The sequence below is a fragment of the Glandiceps talaboti genome, chromosome 22 (assembly GCF_964340395.1).
Source record: "Glandiceps talaboti chromosome 22, keGlaTala1.1, whole genome shotgun sequence".
Classification (NCBI taxonomy): Eukaryota; Metazoa; Hemichordata; class Enteropneusta; family Spengelidae; genus Glandiceps; species Glandiceps talaboti.
In genome coordinates, this window is record NC_135570.1 from 1,721,968 (window position 1) to 1,746,005 (window position 24,038).

At 34.3% G+C, this 24,038-nt stretch overlaps 2 protein-coding genes across 2 annotated transcripts in view; one reads left to right on the forward strand and one right to left on the reverse strand.

Annotated features, from left to right (window-relative positions):
- The window catches only part of LOC144452448 (protein FAM13A-like), a 61,382-nt gene extending 50,921 nt beyond the window's left edge, over positions 1-10,461 (reverse strand). The window contains exon 1 of the mRNA XM_078143545.1: positions 10,344-10,461. The gene's annotated coding sequence lies outside the window, so the exon portion shown is untranslated. The remainder of the gene's footprint in view (positions 1-10,343) is intronic.
- A 15-nt stretch (positions 10,462-10,476) lies between these two features.
- On the forward strand, positions 10,477-23,324 carry LOC144452451 (STAM-binding protein-like A). The gene is made up of 10 exons (XM_078143549.1): positions 10,477-10,631; positions 13,353-13,518; positions 14,033-14,097; positions 14,561-14,639; positions 16,212-16,304; positions 16,976-17,553; positions 17,902-18,112; positions 18,458-18,595; positions 19,398-19,510; positions 20,295-23,324. The coding sequence occupies exons 2-10, from the start codon at positions 13,378-13,380 to the stop codon at positions 20,458-20,460; spliced, it is 1,584 nt and encodes a 527-aa protein (XP_077999675.1). The 5' UTR covers positions 10,477-10,631; positions 13,353-13,377; the 3' UTR covers positions 20,461-23,324.
- Positions 23,325-24,038: the final 714 nt, after the last annotated feature.

Here is a 24,038-nt window from a genome sequence, read left to right on the forward strand (position 1 = left end):
TAAATTATCGGGTAATCATAACATAGTACACGTACATGTATTATTTTATCCATACATGTAGATATATCTTTTTTTGTTGTAATGTTGAATTACGTTGGCAGTTCTCACGACGAGAGGTTATAACATTGTGCTTGGTTTACAACAACTATATGTATGTATTGCCCAATTAATCCTGTTTTCCCAACAACTATTTACTTGTGTACATTTACAAACAAAATACCCTTGGGAGAAAGAGGATTAATGTCTTCTCTCTCCCAGCTGGTATTTGTTTGTACACAGAAAAAGTATGAGTTGGGCAAAACTGGATTAACAAGATTCTCTTTAGTGTTGGCAGAGTATGGAATCCACCCTGTCATGATTTGATTCTCCAAAAATAGCATTTGCAAAGTAATAATACATGTACCAGGATAGTTTTGTTGGGTTGTTTATAATTCATGCAACTTGATCATTAATTTCTGGAGCAAGCACTCATCCATGACAACATCATGCATGTACAATGTACATCATGTATAGTTTCATATAAATGTATATTTCTATATTAGGATATACACAAATGAAACATACAATGGCAGCTGTTTCATCAAAATATTTTTGTTGTTGATGACAATTAATGTGTCAGCCATCCATTGTTTAATACAATACACACACAGGTACAAAAATGTATGTACATATGTACGTAATGCTTGGTCTGGAATTGGAGAAAACATGCATGCAGCACTATAGCAGTAAAGTAGAATGTTCATTAGCCCAGGTAAAATTTCTTGAAAAAGACAACTTGTGGGCCTAACTCCTCCATCTTAAAGCCTTTACATGTCCACCAAATCTAGATATGAACAAACTGTAGCCAACTATTTCAGTGTACTGTAAGTGTAATATGCATTCCAACAAATTAACAATACCATGAATTCAACAACAATATGTTATGCAATGAAAGCAATTATAGCAATACCATCATGGTTCCAACACAGACTGTACAAATGCACAGTATATTATTATATACAAAGTATGTGTACCTGTGATTACATGCAACTGTATATGTTTATGTGCATGCAACTGAAACTTGCATTACCTGTATGCAAATAAGCACACAATCATTCCATAAAGATGAAATCAAGTGCATCCACACTTTATTTTATTTTTGATAAATTATGTAATAATTACAGGATGCCAATCTATGCAAGCGAGTGCTGCTTCATGCCAGTACAGGGTACTTTACAATATAAATTACATATAACATTTGCTACGCTTGTGAAAGTACATCACAGAGAACACCACATGCACTCCAACCAATGTAAAAATCCTACATGTACTCGTATATACTCGGGCACCTCAATCATCATGGGGGACTGATTTATTATTATTGCACTGAAATGTAATAGTAATCCGAAACTGTAAGATTCAAACTTGAGGGTTTAAACAACATTGTACATACATGTATGTACATAAGTTACTGTACTTAAATTCAATTTCAAACACCTTGTGATAAACCGGTTATTATATCAAAAACACTGAATAAAATATTATGTATATATTCGTATATCTGTACAATAGTACAATGGTGCGAACCAAGGATTAATAATTATACCATGAATAATTCATATGTATAACAGCTTGACTGTGTGAAATTATCCAGAATCTTAACACCTACATGTGGGCAATATACATGTACTGGCTTCCTAATTAATGGTAATCAATAAGATTGACTGCTGTATGTAAAAAACTAATTTAGTGAGTGTATGTACATATAAAGTGTCAAACACTGATATCAAGTAATCAATTAGTAGTTACAGTACACACAACGCTGGGAATACTTATTATATATATATCCCAAGGGTTCAAATCATAAATTTCTAAATGTCAACTCTCTGTTGGCATACAAGACAAAGTAAATGAGGTGAAATAACTACGTAAATCTATCAAAGATGATACTATTACTATCAAAATTAACATCAACTACAGGTTGAAAAAGATCTGGAATCTGCGTTGACATGTACAGAGCTACAACAATTCATACACTTATGCTAAATATGGGTTATCATAATTCATAACAAATGATTAGAAATCAATAATGCTTTTCTTTCCAACAAGATTAAGATGATTTATGATGCACTGAGAAAACCAATTACTTGGCACTTGCATTTACAACTGTTCATATACGCATGTATAATTTGACTTGTGTATTGATTTAGCATATTTACAGATAGTTTTGACATATCACGATTTTACAGTGTGTACATGTATACAATTTATGTTTAGGTACATGTAAATGCTATAGCAAATGCCATGAATAGATGAGGTGTACTAAATGTATAGGCAAACACCATGTCATACAAATGTAGACAAGGTACATTTGTACAATTGTACAAAAATGTATGCATTGATGTAGAGATATGCATAGATGAGGTACATGTACGTACACAAATGCCATGAATAGACAAGGTATGTATACACAAATACCATAAATAGACAAGGTATATTGTATGTATAACCAATACCATGAATAGACAAGGTGTACATGTACATACAAATACCTGTACTATATAAGACACATAAACATGTACATGTACATTCAATGAATAGACAGATATAGACAAATGCCATGAATAGACATGGTAAAGACAACTGCCATGAATAGACAAGGTACATGTATATAGATAATCATAAATGCAATGCATAGACAAGGTCTGGAATTTAACATTACAACTGCTACAAGACATTATCACAACTTCTCTATTATGAAAACCAAACCGGAGGAGAATACATGTACAATGTACATGACAGTGTGTATATTTTTACCACATGAACTGTATAGACAATATACATATACTGTAGGAGCAGTAGCTGAAATAGCATCAGATTACCACAGAATCTACAGTATCATATGTTCACCTGAAATCCATTCCTATCATGTCTAAATATACAATGTACATGTATGTACACCAAAGGAAGTGAAACATCCTAGAATAAATGCAGATTCCAGACTTAATCAGTGACACTATTGTAGGGAATCAATGTGGGGAATGATAGATAAAGGCTAGTAAACAGCATGTATTCCAGTTGTAGGAATGGTATAACTAACATGATGGAAGACAAAATCCATCTGGGTGCCATTAAATTTAAAACCACCATACGTTTTCCTCACCACATTCACAGGGATGGAACAGTTCAATGAAATTTACTATTTACTTGCTCCAGTTAAGATCACTAAAATAACTGCTATAATAAAATAAATCATCACAGTAAAACATATCATTCATAAACTATCCTGAAACACCAATAAAATAAACTTACAATGTTAGAACCACAGGCTAGGCTGGTCATCTAGACTAGACTCAAAATTAACGGAAGTCCAATGTCCACAGACTACCAATTCTTGTCATGGAGGTTACAGTGATTTGCAGCTGGTAGGCCACTTGGTCTACTGCTGTCAGGGCCATGTGCAGTGGATCATAGATCATTAGATGTACATTTGTAGGATGTGCAAGTTAGTATTGTCAAATACTGTATCTACATTGTACATTTTATTAGTGACATATGGGGGTCCTCTGTTTTCAGTTACTGGTCACCATGAACGACATGCCATATACATAAATGTAGATAATATTAGTATTAAGACCTCAGCTAATAATCAACGGCATACATTTATAGGTACAAGTTATTTCAAATCCTTATATTTTCACAATTTAAGATAACAACTCTGATTCTACATGTTTATTATTTCAGAGTCCTGCACAGTATTGTGATAAATGCTTACATGTAACCCTGCCAGGATGTGGGATTTCATGACCTTGCCTTGTAAGGCTAACATGGCCTCCACAATAATTATCAGATATTTCAATAGCATATCCTTCTCTTTTGTCTGCAAAAACATCTCCATGCCAACACAATGATCATATCAATATTACCCATCGGGGTAAACATTTAGTTGGATTTGTATGCATGATATACATTGCATCTCAGACTAACCAGAGTGTGCCTTCATATTGCCATTCATATACATCAATGTGTGTACATATCACGTGATATACAGGTTCACAAGAACATTTATTGGTTACCACAACAACTGATATGTATCCTTCAAAAAAGACTACCAAACAACTAACTATAAAACTAGAGTATGTTAAGTGAGAAGCAATCATTGGAAATCCAATGCCAAACACTGAAATAATGTGAATACCATGGTTACTTGATGGTCACAGTACTGACTTGATATTATAAACAACATCACAACCTTACACTATTCATCCTCTTTTGTTGAACTAGTAATTACTCGTCCATCGACACAAACTGAAATCACGATTCACAACTTACAGTACATGTTTTGGCTTCAGATGACTAAATTATCACTACCACTAAATGATACAAATAAATTGTCATGTGAATGGTAAAACTTCAGTCATCAATAACTCTGTCACTCATGTTATAATCATATCTAAAAGACAAGTCCTTACAAGCAATGAGATTCCAATCTGGCTTCATAGCCTACCTTGTTATACACCGTACATGTATGCAGTTACCATGGCAAGGGCACTGGAATGCATATATGTATATGTATGAACTGACTCAGAAAACATATGTAAATAATGATATTTCAGAGTTTCACCTTTTATGACCATTGTGCCCATCGACTCCCCTTCCCTTACCTGGATTAAATGTACACCTGCATCTTCCATCCAAACAATTGTTTATGGAAATCTAATGGATAGATGTACAAGTAACCTTCTCATGTATGGATTTTAAAACTGAAGCAAAAACACTGATTTTGCTCTCTCACTCTCAGTCAATCCAGATTTTTTGGAGATTACATTAACTTCTTTCACATGTGTGGGCAAAGTCTCTAACACAAACAAACTAAGGTTCAAACTGCTGTCGGAAGACACACAAATACAACTTACATGTTGTAGTAAATGGTGTAACTGGGTCACGACAGTGAATGGATGGATGGTGCTGTGATTGGTGAAATCCTTCAAACCATAGTAAATCACAGGTAATGAACCATAATCAACCATGATTCAAAACAGGAAAACAAAGAAGTATCCCCTGACATACTTTGACATTATAAAAGTTGACCTCTTTGATCTTATGTCCACAAACAATATATATACTGGTTGTCAAGTCACAAAACCTCATTAATTTCACTCCATATGTGCCCACATGTCAAAGAAGCTAGCTGTAATAATTGTGGCTTTATTTATTTACAATACTTTTTTTAATTTTTAGTCACACTCAAATTCATATTTTTAAACAACCATATTTTCAAGACCTAAACACACTTACATTTGTACTTTCTTATCAAAGCAAACCAATCATACAATGTAGATATGGTGAGATCATAACAATGAGCATACAGGATTTGTTAGACTAATTAATAATGTATCATCAACAGCCAATACAATTTTCAGTTTTAGATAAGAGCAAAACCATATTATGCACTGCTCCTACATAAATCTGATCATGTCACATGGTACAAATGTATCTCTGACAACGAATACATGAATGCATGTAAAATGCATGAGTTAACCCATCAAAGGCTTGTCAAACCCTACCATGTATTGTAAGCACTAAGTTCTGCTACATTGCAGATACATGCATAAGTTAAAAGACTATATTCATGTCATGCACCCCAAACACTCATCCTTCTTTTTCAATGACATGAACCTTTTATAGACAGTAAGTGTTACATACATGACTGTGTTAGGCATTCAGTGGCAACAAATGACGTAATAACAACATTGTTGAATACACGAGCAGTGGATTAAGGAAGGCAACCAGGGTATGTACATGTACATACCACAACCATAAGTGAAATGAAACATGCTACCAACAAGACATAACATTCAAGTTACATATGTAATGAACGTAATTATCGTGAATATATTTATATGAAGAATTTGTCTTTCTTTTCCAACATTACCAAAATAAAAAGACTTAATTAAAACTAAACAAAAATACACAGGTCAAACTGAAGTATTCCACCTCCGTGCTCTATCAATGTAAATGGAATACATGCCAATGGCAAAACCTACTTTCATGGTCAACCAACTAGAAAAAAACATTCAATTAATCAGTTTTACGAGTTCATACAATCTGTTAGTAAGATATATGGATTGCTGTGGAATGTGGTCAACAAATTACATTGAATGATATGCTAAATTGCTTGGCAGGTTGAGTTGAGAAATAATAATATGTTGATTCATATTGATTCTAGACATACGATTGTATTTGTTCTATCTCAGTACAATCGGATTTTGAACTCATATATCTTGCCTTATCCTTTGTAAAAGAATATTAATTTGAAATGTCACAATTGTACTTTTTGGTCACGACTGTTTTACTTGTTACTTTTGCACTCCTACAATGTGTATATGAGTTGGTATACCAAATACTGTATCTACATTGTACGTTTTATTAGTAGTAGTAATAGTCTATTCAATTCATCAAAATTCCATCCCCATTCCAACACAGTTGAAATATTTGTAATCAAGTCTTAGGAAACTCTTATGTTTGTTCAGATTTTAATGAATAAGTTACAATTGAACACACTACACATATTCTAAAATCACTTTCAAACTGGAATCAAATGTACGATTTTTTCAAAACTTCAATGTCCCACCAAATCCCCACCACCACCCCCCACACACACACAGCTGAATTAGTGACGGAAGTCATGACAAACACCCAGTAGAGTCTGTATATTGAAATATTGTATTGTTCCTTTTAGTTTCAGTCAACACACTTAACAATAACATATATTCAAACATCACCTTTAAACTGGAATAAGTACATGTATTTCCTTCGGACAAAACTTTCTATACATTCTTTAGACAACACAGAACAATAGAAAGTTTCATACCTATTGTTAGATGAAATATCTTGTTTCTGTTTGAATAAGTATTACTTTTATTGTCATATTAAACATGTTTATTTGGCATTTAATTTTTGAAGTAATGCATTAAAATTATCTCCTATGCTTACTTTGAAGGCCACTAAACAAATTGGTGTAAATAGTATAAGATAAGAATGCCAATAATTGGGGAAAATGACCCAATATTTGGCCAAGAGAACACCTCAATGTTTAGTCAAGAATACATGTACATTGTACCAGCTGGTTTGTAGCTATCACAATGAATAACTTACTAAGGTAACCGTACAATAAAAGTCTCCTCAGAAAGAACTGATGATAAAACTCAAGGTGAATCATTAATACAAGACCACTCCTATCAACACATTCTTACTGCTTGGAGATCTGTTGAGTTTTTCTCTGAATTAAAATGACTATCTGTACACACTGAAGTAGGACCTACAGCTAGCTTTATTACAAGTACAATCTAAACAGACATACTATACATGTACATGGAGCAGTGGTTAATTCCTATGGACTGGACTACTCTCCACATCATCTACTTGCAATGTACAACTAAACACTAGTCATACAGCTTATTTCAGAATGTCACATAACTATGACCACACAGACAATATTATCCTGTAAGTAGAATCTATATCAAGTGGAATGTCACATGTGTGTTATGCCTTGCATCAAAAACATCCTAACCCATCTAAAAATTCCTTGAGACAGCTACATACTTCATAACATAAAACATGCTTATTTTAGTGGCGGGATCATCAACAATATGTTTTTACTAGTGTTAGACCTTATGGATCTTAATAACTGACAAACTTTGTGTAAATTTATATGTATACGTTTGTGGTTTTCTTGCCTGTTTACATTGTTGGATATGTAATACCTGCAGTATTTGTAAACAAGTAACAGATCCAGAGGTGTAGACAGGCTAGTAGTTCTCAAAGTACCATGTATTTGAGGAATATACTGTACACCTAAATATTTTCACCACTAGAAAATGTTATATTTTTACAGTCTTCAACTACTTCTGAAAAGGTAATATTTTTTTATTACTAATTACCAGACTGGTATACATTGTGTTCATATACAATAAGGCGTTTTAATTTTAGTCAGTTTCTATTTGTGTTTTTGTAGTCCAATGAAGTAAACAAAAAGAAGTCTTTAGCAAAAATGTCCAAGTTTACAGCACCTCAACAGCAACTTGTTAGCAATATGAAGCGTTAATGTATGCACTAGTCCTAAGGCTAGTAGTAATACATGTACATGTCGGTGTCTACAAAAGACAAAAGGATGGCAAATCAGAGAGGGATTTTTTAGCTGTATATATTCACTGTACTGTAGACTGATTCCTGCTACTGTTTGGTTTACGGTAATAATCTAACTGAACTAAACATTGTAGATTCCTACATATAACTAACATTACAATGGCATATTCTATAAACTGAAAACAATGATCAGGCCTGTCACCACATTGTGAAAGTAATAGACCACACTCTGTCATCAAGAGGATAATGCAGTATCAATAAATATTATAATACTATTACCACCATATGAGACCACTGTTGTGGACAATAACAGATCAGATCATCTGTGACATGGCCTTGGAATATTATGAATCATTTAGGAAAGTAAATCATATAATACAACAACTGGCCTCATACACCCACCAGTCAGCATAATACAACAATTGATAACACTACTGTCAGAAATCTGAATGGACAAAATAGGGGAAACCATGGAGAATTATTTTTTCATGCAATTTCAAATGTAAAGTGACCATGGTATGGTCAATGTACTGATATTGTTAGTCTCACATCTAAAGTTTATAATTTGATGTAGAGACAAACCAGTATTTTTTCAACAGGTGCAGTTACTGTGACTTATGAATGAAAGGTGAATATAAATAACAGCATTAAAGATTTAATTTATTGGGTAGTTTTATCATAACCATACATGTACTTTTCAGAGCTGAAACTAAACACATAATCACTGGAGCTTTGGGAAATTTACAGGATCAATATTTTCCCTCTTGTCAAGGCTTAACATGTTGATGTCTTAAATAGGAAAATATCCTTGATTAACTTTTGTAAAAAGATATGATCAGAGGATGAGTTTGTACCCAGGAGTATGTTACTGTATTAATAAGCTAATATCATGACCATTGTAGTATCATTCACTGTACTTCCATATGATGATTTTGCTATTGTTGACAAAAAATTGAAATTTGAAGACATTTTGACATCCATTATAATACCTAGTCTGGATGCCAACATAGTCTCTAACCTTGAAGAGAGAAGTGAAAGTTTGGATGAAGGTTGGCACTAAACTACATGTATCTATAATTCATTGGATTAATGAGTGGAGTGGAGAAGAGAAAATTTTACCATGTACTAGTGATAACAATCTACACTGTTATACTTTCAATATTACTACAATATTACATAATTTCGCTGTCTAAAAAAAAGACAACATTCTAGAACCAAAACTTTGAAAATTGCTCCATCTTTCATCTAAAATTATGACAGCAATTATTCAAGATAGCTACAATTTGTACATGTAAGGATGACAAAGTTTTGATTTATTTCTGTACAAGATAGACAACACCTACATCTATTGGTTTCGCCATTCGCATAACAGCTGGACAAGAAATTCCTAAGTCTTCGAGGGTCAGTGCTCAACAGTTGGGAACAAAAGGGCGTCCGTGTCGCCTTCTTATAGCCTAACCTTGGCATGATTGACCCCAATTGAATATGCCCTACCTTCCTCACACAATACTCGACAGGTTGTCTAATTTTTGTCATATTCATCCAACATAGTTGAAAATAATATCAGGGCATGTATCCACAAGATGTGCAAAAAATTCACCTTTCGTAGAGGAACGACACCACGAAGTATGTGCACTAATTTTGATTTATTTATAAACAAAGCCCGTCGTTAGTCGATTTAGTCCTCAAAATTCCATTCCGTTTTTTAAAAGGAAAAATAATTCGTGACTGAAGCACTCTATAAGTGTTTCATACATGTGAATACGTGCCGAGCTTGAAGTTTTTCTTTCTTCGTTACAAATTCATTTAATCAATGAAATTTGAAAGCCTTGTCACGACTTCAAATGTTCCGCCACACTTTAGATCATATTTCCGAGAATGACAAGCCGCGACCACGGACGAAAGACAACACACACGGTATCACCTTCATTTGCTGACGGACAAGCCCGGTGGTTACAGAAGTGGCATGCGTTCAGTAAAAACATCAATGAAAACACGACATAAACACTCACTGTCATACAACATTTCGCTACTTTACATGTTCATATTGGTCGACCGTTCCAACTAAAAGACACAAAATATCTTAGTTCTACGACATGAATTCCAGCCAAGTTTGGTGGAGAGGTTACAAAACAAGCCTAACACCTTACTATACCAAATATTTGGCTTATTCAGCAGGGGGCAAGCGAAAAATTTAGGAAAAGCACAATACTTACGAATCTCCTTCAGTCACTCAGCTGCAGAATGTATATTTTGTGTTGCCTCCCGTTCCGATAAAGGTTGACCAATGAAATCACTAGGAAATGTCACATGGTTTATGCCGACCTGTTGTCTTTGCGCGTGCGTATGTTGTGATGACGTCATGGTCACCTGAACTGGCAATGGCGACCTCCTAGAGTACGATGCAATGAACTGGTGAACATCTGATCTCAAGTTCGAGAAATTCTTTCACGAATTGATCCTGTCATCAACGAAGTGCTAAATGTGCAAGTATTTTTTGTAAGGTTAGTTACATGGTCGATATAATTGAAAATCAGAGGTATACGTGTAGTGACAGAGATCAGAACATCGAACGTTTGGTTCCGGGATACAAACACTGACACTGTGACAGTACTGTTTCGTACTTCAGACCCCGGGGTTTTAGAATTCGGTACAGTTTTACATTTTGTAAAGGTAAACAACCTCTAAAATCAGATCGTCGTCGTCCATGTAATGCGTTGAGTGCGTGTTGATGTCTAAGGTGGTTACTTGAGAGTCAATATCAAACTTGTATGGTAATTCCTCCCAGAGTTTATCAAGTCATTGCTCAAATCAATTAATAATTAATTCTATGTGTTTCAGTGGGTTTTTTTATTATTACGTATGATAAAATTAAAAAAGATACTTTATAACGGTTTTCATTAAAGTGTTTGCATTGACACACTGCATTTCTATGGATTAAAATAGGCAATACATATTGTTACACCTACACCAGTCAGTGATGTAAATTGCTATTAATCATTGCATCAAATAGTATCATAATATCATAATACATATATTAAATTGATTCACCCAACAGATACTGCCTTTTATAGGATTTACTGTTCAATTTTCAAAACAGTGTATGGTAGTTTGATCATCGATCCTTCAATAAGAAGTATCAGGTGATGGGGTGTGGGGGGGGGGGCTATGATTCACAGTCATATTTCTATGTCTGACACACACACTTATTTGTTGAGTTCAAAATCTGAATAGCAATTGTTAGTATATTGTGTTAGTCATTGTATTAGCCACAGCTGTATTATAGCAGCTTTGATGGTTTACAGTACATAGTATGAGGGCAGTGAATATTCTTCTTTGATAATTAGGTACATGTATACAATAGTAATTAAGAAATAAACTATCCCCTGTGGCTAGTATAATGGAATCTACCAACTATCCCCTGTGGCTAGTATAATGGAATCTACCAACTATCTGATAACTCTGTATTGTATAAAGACAAAGTGGTTAAGACTGCTGCAAAAATTATCAAATATTCACTAGTACAGTCATTACATACAGAATATGAAAATCTCCCAAGTGGCCGTCACTCACAGTACCACATGCACGTACAAACAGGTTTAAGTTTATTCAACTCACTAATAACATGTAATCATTGCTATATGTATTTATTTGTATGTATTGTAATGTTTACTCACTTGTTGAATTTATTATTTGAGTAAATGTAATCTATGTGGCTATGTAGTTCCTGTCAAGATGCAAATTAAAGGACATTTCATGTTTTTCATGACAAATTAAGTAATTATTATTTATATTATTATTATTTATTATTATTATAATAGTATACCCTAAGTTTTGACCAGTTGACTCCATATACACACTCACTATTATGTTCATGTATAACTATATATGTACCCAACTTTCAGTGATGTCATTATTGTACCCAACTCTCAGTGATGTCATTATTGTACCCAACTCACAGTGATGTCATTATTGTACCCAACTCTCAGTGATGTCATTATTGTACCCAACTCTCAGTGATGTCATTATTGTACCCAACTCTCAGTGATGTCATTATTATACCCAACTCTCAGTGATGTCATAATTATACCCAACTCTCAGTGATGTCATAATTATACCCAACTCTCAGGGATGTCATTATTGTACCCAACTCTCAGTGATGTCATAATTGTACCTGTTGGATTGTTTACCAGGAGGATAGATATTAGAGACAGTTCTGTGTATATATTCTATGACAGCAATGTTTATCTAGAACTGTGAAATGCTTACTTTATCATTCTGTAAGTTTGAATCGAGGTTAGAAATGTAATGATTAAACCGGATATAATGTCTAGTACTCATCAAACACATGGTAGTCAGAGTTCATGGTATGAATATACGTATACTGACAACTACTGTAAAAAAAAATTATTTTGGCGAATTAAAAATTTGGGAGAGAATGGCAATTTAGGATGTGTCAAGCCATGACTGTATTAGGGGAGCTAATGTGTCCATGGTCAGATGAATTTTACAGCCCTGGACTTTGAAGTGTGCAAATCAGGTTGTTTAACATAATGCTAAGTTATGGTTATCATGTTTAGACTAATGACCCATTGAATCCTTATCATAAACATACTAAGACCATTCAGTTGATACCCAGCTGAGTCATAATGGTTACACTGTAATCAAACCTGTGTTAACTAGATTTTTCAAAATTACACAGTTGAAAACTTTCACTACTTGTTTAATAGATCAAACATCACTGCCAGATGATCTAAATCTCAAAGTTCCATTATCACACCCCATATTTTCCTCTGTTGACGTACATATTTATTTTCTTACTGGTTACTGATAGCCAGTTGCACTGTCAATCATCTTTGGTGGATGCTAATACTGGTTACTGATAGGTCAGTTGAAATGTCAATCATCTTGGGTGGATGCTAAGTATTAATTCTGTTTTATAAACTGTATGATTTAATCCCCTCTAGTATTACAGTATCTTATCAATGGAAGCATGTAAGGTGAAATAGAATCAGTTTTCTGTTCTCACACAATTTTAAGCCTAATTTGACATATGCCTTAAAGCCATATAATGTACACATGTATAGGATGGGAATGCCTGCAGTGGTGCCCATGTGACACTCGACATGAAATATTGTGACTTTTGCAGGCAGTAAAAAGTAAAATATGAACCAAAGTTCTTGAGTTACCTTCTTCACAAACTGTTTCTTTTATCAAATTGCCAGTTAACTTCACTTCAGAGAGATAAACATGGCAGAACCCAAGATAGAAGAATCTCATGACCCAGGAGCCCGTGTGAGGGCGCTGTTTAACATGGGTTCCTCAGTAGAGGTTGACCAGAATATTCCTGTCAAGAGATATTTCAGATCTGGTGTAGAAATGATCAGGATGGTAAGTCAGCACCTCTGCATTAACTCTTTCAGTGCTCGATACCAACCCTACATACCAACCCACCTATCTTGTTATCTACATACGTATCCACCTACCTAATTTACCCACCTATCTCCTACCAACCTAACCTACCTAACGTACCAACCAACCAGTCAGCTATCCATCTATCCACCTACCTACACTTATTTCAAAAGATGTGTTTTTACCAACATCCCAGTGTTCAAACTGACTGTTTTCCCTACCGTATTAAACCAATACATCTATGTATAGACCTATACATATACTACCCACATACCTACCTACCTACCTACCTACCTACCTACCTACCTACCTACCCACCCATCTACCACCCACCCACCCATCCAACTACCAAACAATTCTGCATATACCAAACAAACTCTGCTACACAACTCTGTAACACATGATGTATTTTGAAACAAAATTGAATACATGTATTTATAGTTTTATAAAGTATAATAATTTGTTATAATATTTTGTTCTTCTTCAACTGTAGGCAAATGTCTATCTTGATGAAGGTCAGTTGGAAAGTGCTTTTGTCTTGTTTTCCAAATACACAACGTAAGTTTAACATTTACGGTTACCTTCTATTACTGAACAAATTTGTCACTGTAAGTTAGTGTGAAAGTATACATCGCGACTCATTTTTTTAGAACAGCAAATTAATTATTTGTTAAGGATAGTGCAAGGAATGGATGTACTGAATGTTTATATCTGATTGTGTGTATGTCTTTCTGTTTGCCAGAGTGTGTGTGTCTCTGTGTTGTGTGTGTTTGTTTGAGTGTGCAAATTGTGTTATAGTTTCATTATATGCACATACAGTATATGGATATATGCACACAGTACATGTATATGCCACATGAAGATTTCTTTGTTTGCCTGATGCTTGCACATCAGTGTCTGTCTGTCTGTCTGTCTGTCTGTCTGTCTGTCTGTCTGTCTGTCTGTCTGTCTGTCAGTCTACCAACATCAAAAGAGGTGTATGTATATGTAAAGTCTTGTCTTTTGATATTGTATATTTCAGGTTATTTGTTGCAAAACTTCCAAAGCATCCCGGTTATAAAGATGAAACTTTGAGGAAAGACAAAGTAACCAACAAAAAGGTAAATGACATTGTGTGTATGGAATAAATCAGTTGTAATTTAGTACAAAAATGGTTTGAATCGTTGACTAGTTTTGCACCATGAGTTGGCTTTATCAAGAAAGAAGTTTAAATTACTGGTAAATCAACAGTAATTAATCATACTCGTCTTTTCTTTCCAAATAAAACGACAACCTATGCTGTACTTTCACTCACTACACTTTCAAAGTACAACTGCAGAGAAAACACATGTAAATACCTTAGTACGCCACATATGTACTGTTACGAATCGAATCTCACGCAACATAAGCACACAGACAGCAGCAACTAAAGACACCAAGATATTCTTGTTTTTGAGCTTGAGAATTATTTATCGCCACTAAATTATCACATACAACAGAGTGAGGTTATAAAATGATACAGTTCAACTTAATCTATCTTATACTAGTGTTCTTTGGACTCTACGCTGGTCTTAAACGGCGGCTGAACAGATGGTTTGTGTCGGAATGACGAAGTGACGTGTACAGAAATTGTCCGATACGTCTTTACGAATGTTAGAGTTCGCTATTCTCAAACTGTACTGTTTTTCACACAAAAGCCTTTACCTGTGACGGCTATACATCCAACATGGAAACTTCTCGTTGCCAGTAGGTAGTAGTTATATCACGCTTATTTCAAAGGTGGGTGTGGAAATTTTGTACAGGTGAACAATGCACATTGAGTTCCGACGAAGAGCATGTACACGTGGATAGCTGAACACCGACGGACCATTACACGTCGACCAAGCGTCACTGCTACCTTGCACACCGTTGTCCTGGCGAAGTCTGACTCCCACCTTCTACACTAACATAAGACGTTGTTCTCTCTAATTAGTTTCTCATTATCTCAACTATAATATACTCTCTCGACCAATCAAAAGATCTAACGTCTCTCGAGTCATTATAATAATAGTGCATCCAGGTGGACGTCTACACAGTTGTATGTTAATGAGTTCAGAGTACAAAATAAACTACTTCAAATACATTAGTGCTAATACTCAAGCTCTACGTAACAGTACTTAGTCATCATGGAAGTTCTGTCATATTATTACATATGAACCAGAGATTACTTGCATTGGTGTGATCGCATACTAGTGGTATTTTCACTACAGTGCAATACTGAAAACATTATTGCATACCTGCATGCAAATGATATGCAAATAAGGACGCGATAGTTCACTACACACAAAATCATGTGATCGCGCTGTATGATTTTCATGGAAATTTGCTGTTTCAGGTAAATATATGTAATGATAATAGAATCCCTTGCCACATGAGTTCCAGTGTGGGTAATTAGGTATTTGCACTCGTACTAGCCATGTTTTCTGCTGCACTTTCACTTGCTACACTCTCAAAAATATGGGCATAGAGAACATTGCAAGCACTCGTGCAAATACCCCAAGTACATCACACTTGCACTCAGTCATCTTGGAGGTTGTGTTATATTATTACACCAGTTTACATTATATTAACATGATATACAAATCATGTACAGAGATTATTTGCTATTGAAATATTACAAGTGTTTTATTTTGTTTTTGATTTTCAACAACCAGAAACTGGAAGTGGTTTTCCAAACAGCAGAAGAGTTAAAGAAAAAACTGAAGACAAAGTATGAGAAGGAATTAAAGGAATGGCTTGTTGTTGAGGTAAGGAGTTCATTTTATGTACTTTGCCAAAACTTGTCAAGAATATCCCAATCAGGATAATGGAATAAAGTTTTGTATTGTAATCAGAATAAATGACCTTTCAACTCTCTGGCATACATATTATAACTATAACATGGTGCATTTGGAAACAAGTATGTATACTTTCTACTCTCAAAGACCTACAAAAAAAACACCTACAAAAAAGTCAGACATGGGTTGTCCTGGGCAAGGTTTCAGTACGAGTACACATGTTTGAACAGTATTGTATCTGAAATAACTATCCATTTTCCAAATCAGGATAAACCAATATTAGTTACTATTTAATTTAAAAAATGGTTTATCCCAAAACGGAAAGTACAATGTATGTTTTTATCTTAATCAGGATATACATTTATCCCAATTGAAGGCTATTCCTGACTTCAAAACAAGACTTCCAGTGACTGAGCATTGTACTCCTAGTGTATCTGTGACAGATACCAACAAACAAACATACACATTTATTACAGTAGTGATGACCAGGTCAAATCCCAAACATGTATGTGACATGAATTTGAAAGAAAGTCTAACTTACTTGATGTTGGGTGTGTATTTCACAGAAAAAAAATCAGCATTTGCAAGATAACTGATTGGCTAGGTATAATTGTGTTGGGTATTTTATTTTACTTTTTCAGAGAAAAAGACTAGCAATAATTGCAGAACAAGAAGAAATTGAGAGAAAGAGACAAGCACAGGAAGAACTGAAACGACAAGAGGAACAAAAACGGTTAGAAGACGAGGCTCGGGAAAGAGAGGATTTAGAAGTTGCTAGAGTTCTACAAGAAGAGGAAAAAATCATTGCATTAGAAAGAGAAAAACAAAGACAATTACAAATACAGAAACAAAGAGAACTTGAAAGAGAACTGGAAAGACAGAAAGATATCGAAAGGCAAAGAGAATTGGAAAAACAAGCAGAACAATTATCTGTCAGTAAAGATGTAGCTGGAACCATAGCAGGATTAGGTGTTACTAGGAGAGATGAGTCTGTTCCTAGCTCAATTCCATCACGACCATCAACAGCGCCCCCACAAGGCTATGTACCAACTCCTATAAGTCCATATGGTGCTGTAGTGCCCCCTAGTGTCATCAATGCATATAATGCTAATTTTATTAGTTCAAATATCAAACCACTTCCACAACCTTTGCCACCCATTGGATCAACTACTCCAAAAGGTATACTGAAAGATGAACCATCTGCTACAAGTATAACAAGGTAAGTATTAAATATGTCATTAAAACTTAACATCAGTGATTTGGCAGTCAGGAAATATTCAATATGAAGGTAGAAAATAACGGCACCTAGGTGAATAATAAAATCTACTTTACCAAATGTAAGAGTACTACACACCCCCACCCCACCTCCTGCCATCCCCACCCCCTGTCATCCTCCCAATCCCTGCCATACCCCATCCCCTGTACTACTACCGTGTGTCTAATGATAATAATGTAGATTTCTTACCTTATCCTCACTGTGGCCAGTGTACCTACCAAGTCCAAGTCTGAAATTTCTGAATTCATTTGGACAAAAAATAAATATTTATTATCATTATTATTTTGACAGGGAGCCACCCCAGGTAGACCGATCATTGAAGGTGGATAGATCAAGCAAACCAAGTATAGAACCAGATATAGATTTGAACAGAGCTGCTGCAAACAGATATGGTCTAAGACCTGTTGTCATACCTCAAGATGTAACCCAGAAATTCCTCAATTTAGCTTTACCAAATACAAATAAGAATGTGGAAACATGTGGTATATTGGCTGGCAAACTGGTAAGTTGTATAATAGTATTATGGGATATCACTATGTCATTTATGTGTATCACAGGGAGTGCTATTGTCCACCTTGTGACATCAGGTAATAAGTGACTTATCATATTCCCAGGTAGGTGATATTAGGTCATTTAGCAACTTGTTATATTCCCAGGGAGAGGATATCAGTTAATAAGCAACTAAAAATATTCCCAGGGAGGTGATATCAGGTAATAAGCAACACATTATATGCCCATAGAGGTAGCAAGTGGTTTGTTATGTGTTCTGTGTTATCACTATTTCATCGTGCTGAAATGACAAGGAGCCCAGTCAGATAACACTTACTTGTGTTTCATCTTTTTCCAGGCTCAGAATGCTTTCCATATTACCCACATTATTATTCCTAAACAGTCTGGAACATCTGATTCCTGTACTACAGTCAATGAAGAAGAAATATTTGATTACCAGGATAATTATGATTTAATAACTATAGGATGGATACATGTAAGTCAATGCCATATTACATAGTGTGTCTGTGTCTGTGTCTGTGTCTGTGTCTGTCTGTGTCTGTGTCTGTGTTTGTGTCTGTCTGTGTTTGTGTCTGTGTCTGTGTCTGTGTTTGTGTCTGTCTGTGTTTGTGTCTGTGTCTGTGTCTGTGTCCATGTGTCTGTCTGTGTCTGTACTATTTGATTACCAGGATAATCATGATTTAATAACTATATAGGATGGATACATGTAAGTCAATGTCATATTACATAGTCTGTTTGTGTTTGTGTCTGTGTCTGTGTCCATGTGTCTGTCTGTGTCTGTGTCTGTGTGTGTTTGTGTTTTTGTCTGTGTCTGTGTCTATGTCTGTGTCTGTGTTTGTGTTTGTGTGTGTTTGTGTCTGTGTCTGTGTCCATGTGTCTGTCTGTGTCTGTGTGTCTGTGTCCATCTGTGTGTCTGTGTCTGTATCTGTGTATCTGTCAGTGTCTTGTCCATATGTGTCTGTGTCTGTCTGTATCTGTCTGTCTGTGTCTGTCTGTACTTTAATTACCAGGATAATCATGATTTAATAACTAGGAATAACTATTCAGGTCAACAGAGTTTTCCTGCAAACTGTCTGCTTGCTGGCTGGTTTTACTACTACACTGCCTAGCAGTTAAAGCCAGCAAATGGACATTTTGACATAGCCTGTTGATCTGAACAGGTGAAGTGTTACTGAAAAGTAATAAGAACCCTTGGTCATGGTACAAGAACCAATTATTACTATGTTTTACGAACCTGATTAAAATATTTAAGAATATGTGTTACATATTTTTTTCAGACCCATCCATCACAGACAGCCTTTTTATCCAGTGTTGATTTACATACTCATTGTTCTTATCAACTAATGATGCCAGAAGCTATTGCTATTGTATGTGCACCTAAACATAGAGAGTAAGTATGCTCTCTTCTTAACAGGACATGGTCGCCAACTTCTCAGTATCTTTCATCATTTTTGTTTCCAAATAAAAGGTTACTTATATTTTACCCTTCACTATCAATTGTTTTATGACCAGTAGTCACTGGTAAAACTCCCACCATATTAACTACTGTGATACTGTACATATTCTCATACTAAATGAATAAAATGACATCATTTTTTTCTTATATATTAGTCTATAGTATCACAGTAGTTGATACAGTGGAAGTTTTGCCAGTGACTACTGGTCATTAAACAATTGATAGTGAAGAGTAAAATGTAAGTAACCTTTTATTTGGAAACAAAAATATGAAAAATACTGAGAAGTTGGCGACCATGTTCCTTTAAATGTATAGATTGAATAGATATTGTTCCCCAACATTTTTCTTCATTCATGCACCCAAGGAAAATAAGAGTGACTTAAGTGGCCTTGTCACTTTGAGTCCAAGATGAGAAGTGGTGGAACCCATAGGTCACATGTATAAAAATGTTGGGGAATAATATAAAAAATAACTAATATAATTATGAAAAATTAGGAAGACTTTGAACGTTTTGGTGACTTGGAAAGTTTTGACTCATATTTCAAACACCAAGAATGGATGATGTAGACACTTGTTGTCATGACATCGAACAACCAGGGAATAAATCCCATATTTTTGTTTAAATGCATTCAACTTGGTTTGTGTATGATATAAGATATTATGTACAAATATGTACTATTTGACATCAAAGATTCAAATGTTTTCATTCTGTTCACAGGACTGGGTTTTTCCTCTTGACACCTGATCATGGCTTAAAGCTGATAGCAGATTGTAGACAGCAAGGATTTCACCCACATCCAAAACATCCTCCATTGTTTGAAGAATGTAGTCATATTACTATTACAAGTTCTAAAAGTGTAAACATAGCTGACCTAAGACATTGACAGCAGATAGTTTCTGATTTCATCGAGTGAAAAACTAGAAAGCTAAGACACTGACAGCAGATAGTTTCTGATTTCGTCTTAAGAAAAACTAGAAAGCTAAGACACTGACAGCAGACAGTTTCTGATTTCGTCTTAAGAAAAACTAGAAAGCTAAGACACTGACAGCAGACAGTTTCTGATTTCGTCTTAAGAAAAACTAGAAAGCTAAGACACTGACAGCAGACAGTTTCTGATTTCATCTAAAGAAAAACTAGAAATGAATACAATGTAAATTAGATTCACTCAGCAATGTAGTAGTTTTAGTTTGCATCAAAGTTTCACAGACAAAAATCTTACCATAATTCCACAATTCATAAATTTATAATTTTATATTTGCTTAAACCTGTTACAAATGATATTGATTGCATGATTAGTGTTTTTCTGTATTACCGGGTGTAGTTAAAGTGGCTATGGATGAGGAGTGGGTAATATGTTGGATTTGCAATGTATAAAACAATTTTATCATGGCTGCCTACTTGACAAATCAATGTGAAACAACATTGACAAGTCCTTATTTGTAACTCCATAAATCACAAAAAGCTGTTTAAAAAATGTGTAACAAATTTGTTGTTTTACCAACCATAAAATTTTATACATTTAGTAATCTTTTGTAATTTATTAAGTTACAAACATAGACTTTGTCAATGTTGTTTCACATTGATTTTTCAACTAGGCAGCCATGATAAAATTCAATAAATACCTACTCCTCATCCATATGGCCACTTTAAAACAGTAGTAACTGTGATTGTCATTAGTACAAGGTTTACATCATTTTTTGTTCTCATATTTATTTCAATATTATTGTATTTGCTTTAAGCATTTATGATCACCTAGTGATCAACATTTATCAGCATAACATAAATTTACAATTTGGTTGAAAAATGAGTGTGAATGGTCTGTACCACTTTCAAGACTGTCTACCAGAATCCATACACTCTTGAAAGTTCTGAAATTTCACTGGAAAATTCTTGAAAATTGTGATTGACTCCTGGAAGATCCTGGGAAATCAATCGACTGAATGATCAATGCTACTCTCATAAAGTATTGATTAGATTAGGTAAGAAATATTTATTAAAAAGCAGGTGTGTTGACAAATTAAATGTATTTCACTCATGATAGCACTCCTGGAAAGTAACCAAAGGTGGTCTGAATACTCCTAGGAAACTGATGAAAAACTCATGGAAAATCCCGGAATTTGTTAAGTCACAGACAAGGAAGATTTCTTCCTGTCTGTGGTTAAGTGTATGAATCCTGAGTAAACAGTTGTACAAAGGTACCTCAGCTATTCAGAATGATTAAACTGTGTTATGCAAAGGTTTGATTATTTTTTTTGATTGGCTAAAATTAATTAACAATAGCAAACAGCTACTATGGCTTAATGTACACATTTACATATATATATATATAAACAATTAATAATGTGCCAAATGCTGCAATATGTTAGTTGTTGCCACATATTTTATATTATCTACTATTTTCATTCAAATATGTTTACCTTTCTAAACCGGACACTTCTGTCTCAACTATCCATTCCTTATAATATCTATCATTAAATTAATACATATTTTCTTTGACAAGTTATAAATTATACTATATAGTGATCAAAATACTTGTTATACTGACTTACTTTACTATGTAAAGACTGTTATTCTTGATTTGACTTTGTTTTTAGTCTTCGACTTTAAAAGTGACACAGTCTGTAATTAACTGAGACTTTTGGCTGAAATCAGTGCGCTAAATAAATAAATACATGTACACTCTTAATCTAAAGCTTATGAGAAAATCAGCATCAACATGCACTGTGTCAAATGTAGTTATACAGAGTAAGGACAAAGATATTTGGTAACCAAGACTCATATAGTCTGTAAGAATTATGATGTACCATGCTCTGCCTATCAGAGTTTAAGATGTACCATTCTATGCCTATCATCAGCTAATGAAAGTGGTTGACCTACACACACGAGGGCACCTCATCATGGCAAACCTTACAAAGAGTCATCTTCTCAAATGTTTGATCTCCAAAAAGTGATGTTACAGTTATGTCCTATCTGAATAATTAATGAGTGCTCTACCATAAAATAAATCACAGTATGTTTTAATATTTAAAAAAAAAAGAAAAAAAAAGATCATTAAGTTACTGACTGTGTCCCATTAGTACTGACTTTGTACATATTGATATTGTGCCATAATACACAGTAACAGCCATTATCATATACTAGTATATAGATAGTTTGTTTTGTTGCAAAAAGTTATACATATACCAGTATATACACACAAATTCTCCTGGAAATTTCACTTTGTTTTCCTTACTGTAGCAATTTTTAAAAACTTCTGAATATTTTCTCTTATGATTTCCTGTACAATATAATCTACAACAGCTTTATTTACAAAGTGGTAATAAATGTTGATATGAACAAGATATTGCTGTAAATTCAGCCATATATAGTTACATTGACCTTTGACCGTGTAAAAGACTTCTGGGAAATCTAATATGGCTGCAACTGTGCTAGCTTTAGTTTTGAAGTTGTAGTTCATTTATAATTGTTAGAGATAGAAGTAATTAAATAAATAAATAAGTCAGATGAACCCTAAGTAAATAAATATCTAAACTGACATGTAGTCTAAAAAATATAAATTATATTGTGCCATATTACAACACCATTGTGGTACTTTATAAAAACTGTCGGTATAGTCGTTATAGTAACAGAACACTTACACAATTACATGGTCATGATTTTCTTAATTTTGAACTGATTTTATGTTTTCTACACAAATTGATATCTTGCAATCACTACACCTGATTGTGCAGAGTATAGATTAGAAATTTGTGATAAATAAAGAAATTAATTAAAATTTTGAGAATTTGTCCTATTTGTGTATTTTTGAATCGGGTTGATGTGAAACAATAAACACTAGTATGCTAAGTCCTAGTTTGTATTAAAAATTGCTAAAAGATTAATAAAATATGTGAAATCTTTGTCATTGTACATACAACAACAAATATTTTACACATTTTTGAGCTTTTTGCAATGTATTGAGTTACACACACAGACTTAGACAGTGTTGTTTCACATTGATTTTTCAAGTAGGAAGCCATGATAAAATGGTTTTATAAATTAAAAATCCAAAATAAATACCCTATCCTTATCCATATGGCCATGGTGCATTTGGTGGTCTGAGATAGATGTGACCCCAAAACCTGCAAATCACCTCCTCACCCATAGAATGATTCAAATAGGTTTTATGAACATAATTTCGGGAGGGGGGGGGGAGTTGTCGGCAAAAATCAGCGTTTTAACACAATTCATTAGACTTGCTTTCTGAAGAAAAAACTGACACAAGTGTGTTGTGTGTGAAATAGTGACCCATATGAGTGATTATGAAGAGTTGAGAGTAGGTGGGTGAACAAAAACATTGGTAGATTACTTGCATGACTTGTGACAGGGAAGAATAAATTTAAAAGTTGAGAACATTTTTCTGTACAAAATTTGAAACGAACAACAAATGTAAGATATTTGAAAATTAAGCTTATGAGAGAA

Coding starts and splice junctions, on each gene's coding strand:
- LOC144452451 (XM_078143549.1), top strand. CDS start 13,378: ATGGCAGAACCCAAGATAGAAGAATCTCATGACCCAGGAGCCCGTGTG. Junction 16,305..16,975: donor AGGAATGGCTTGTTGTTGAG/GTAAGGAGTTCA, acceptor TTACTTTTTCAG/AGAAAAAGACTAGCAATAAT. Junction 18,596..19,397: donor TAACTATAGGATGGATACAT/GTAAGTCAATGC, acceptor TATTTTTTTCAG/ACCCATCCATCACAGACAGC.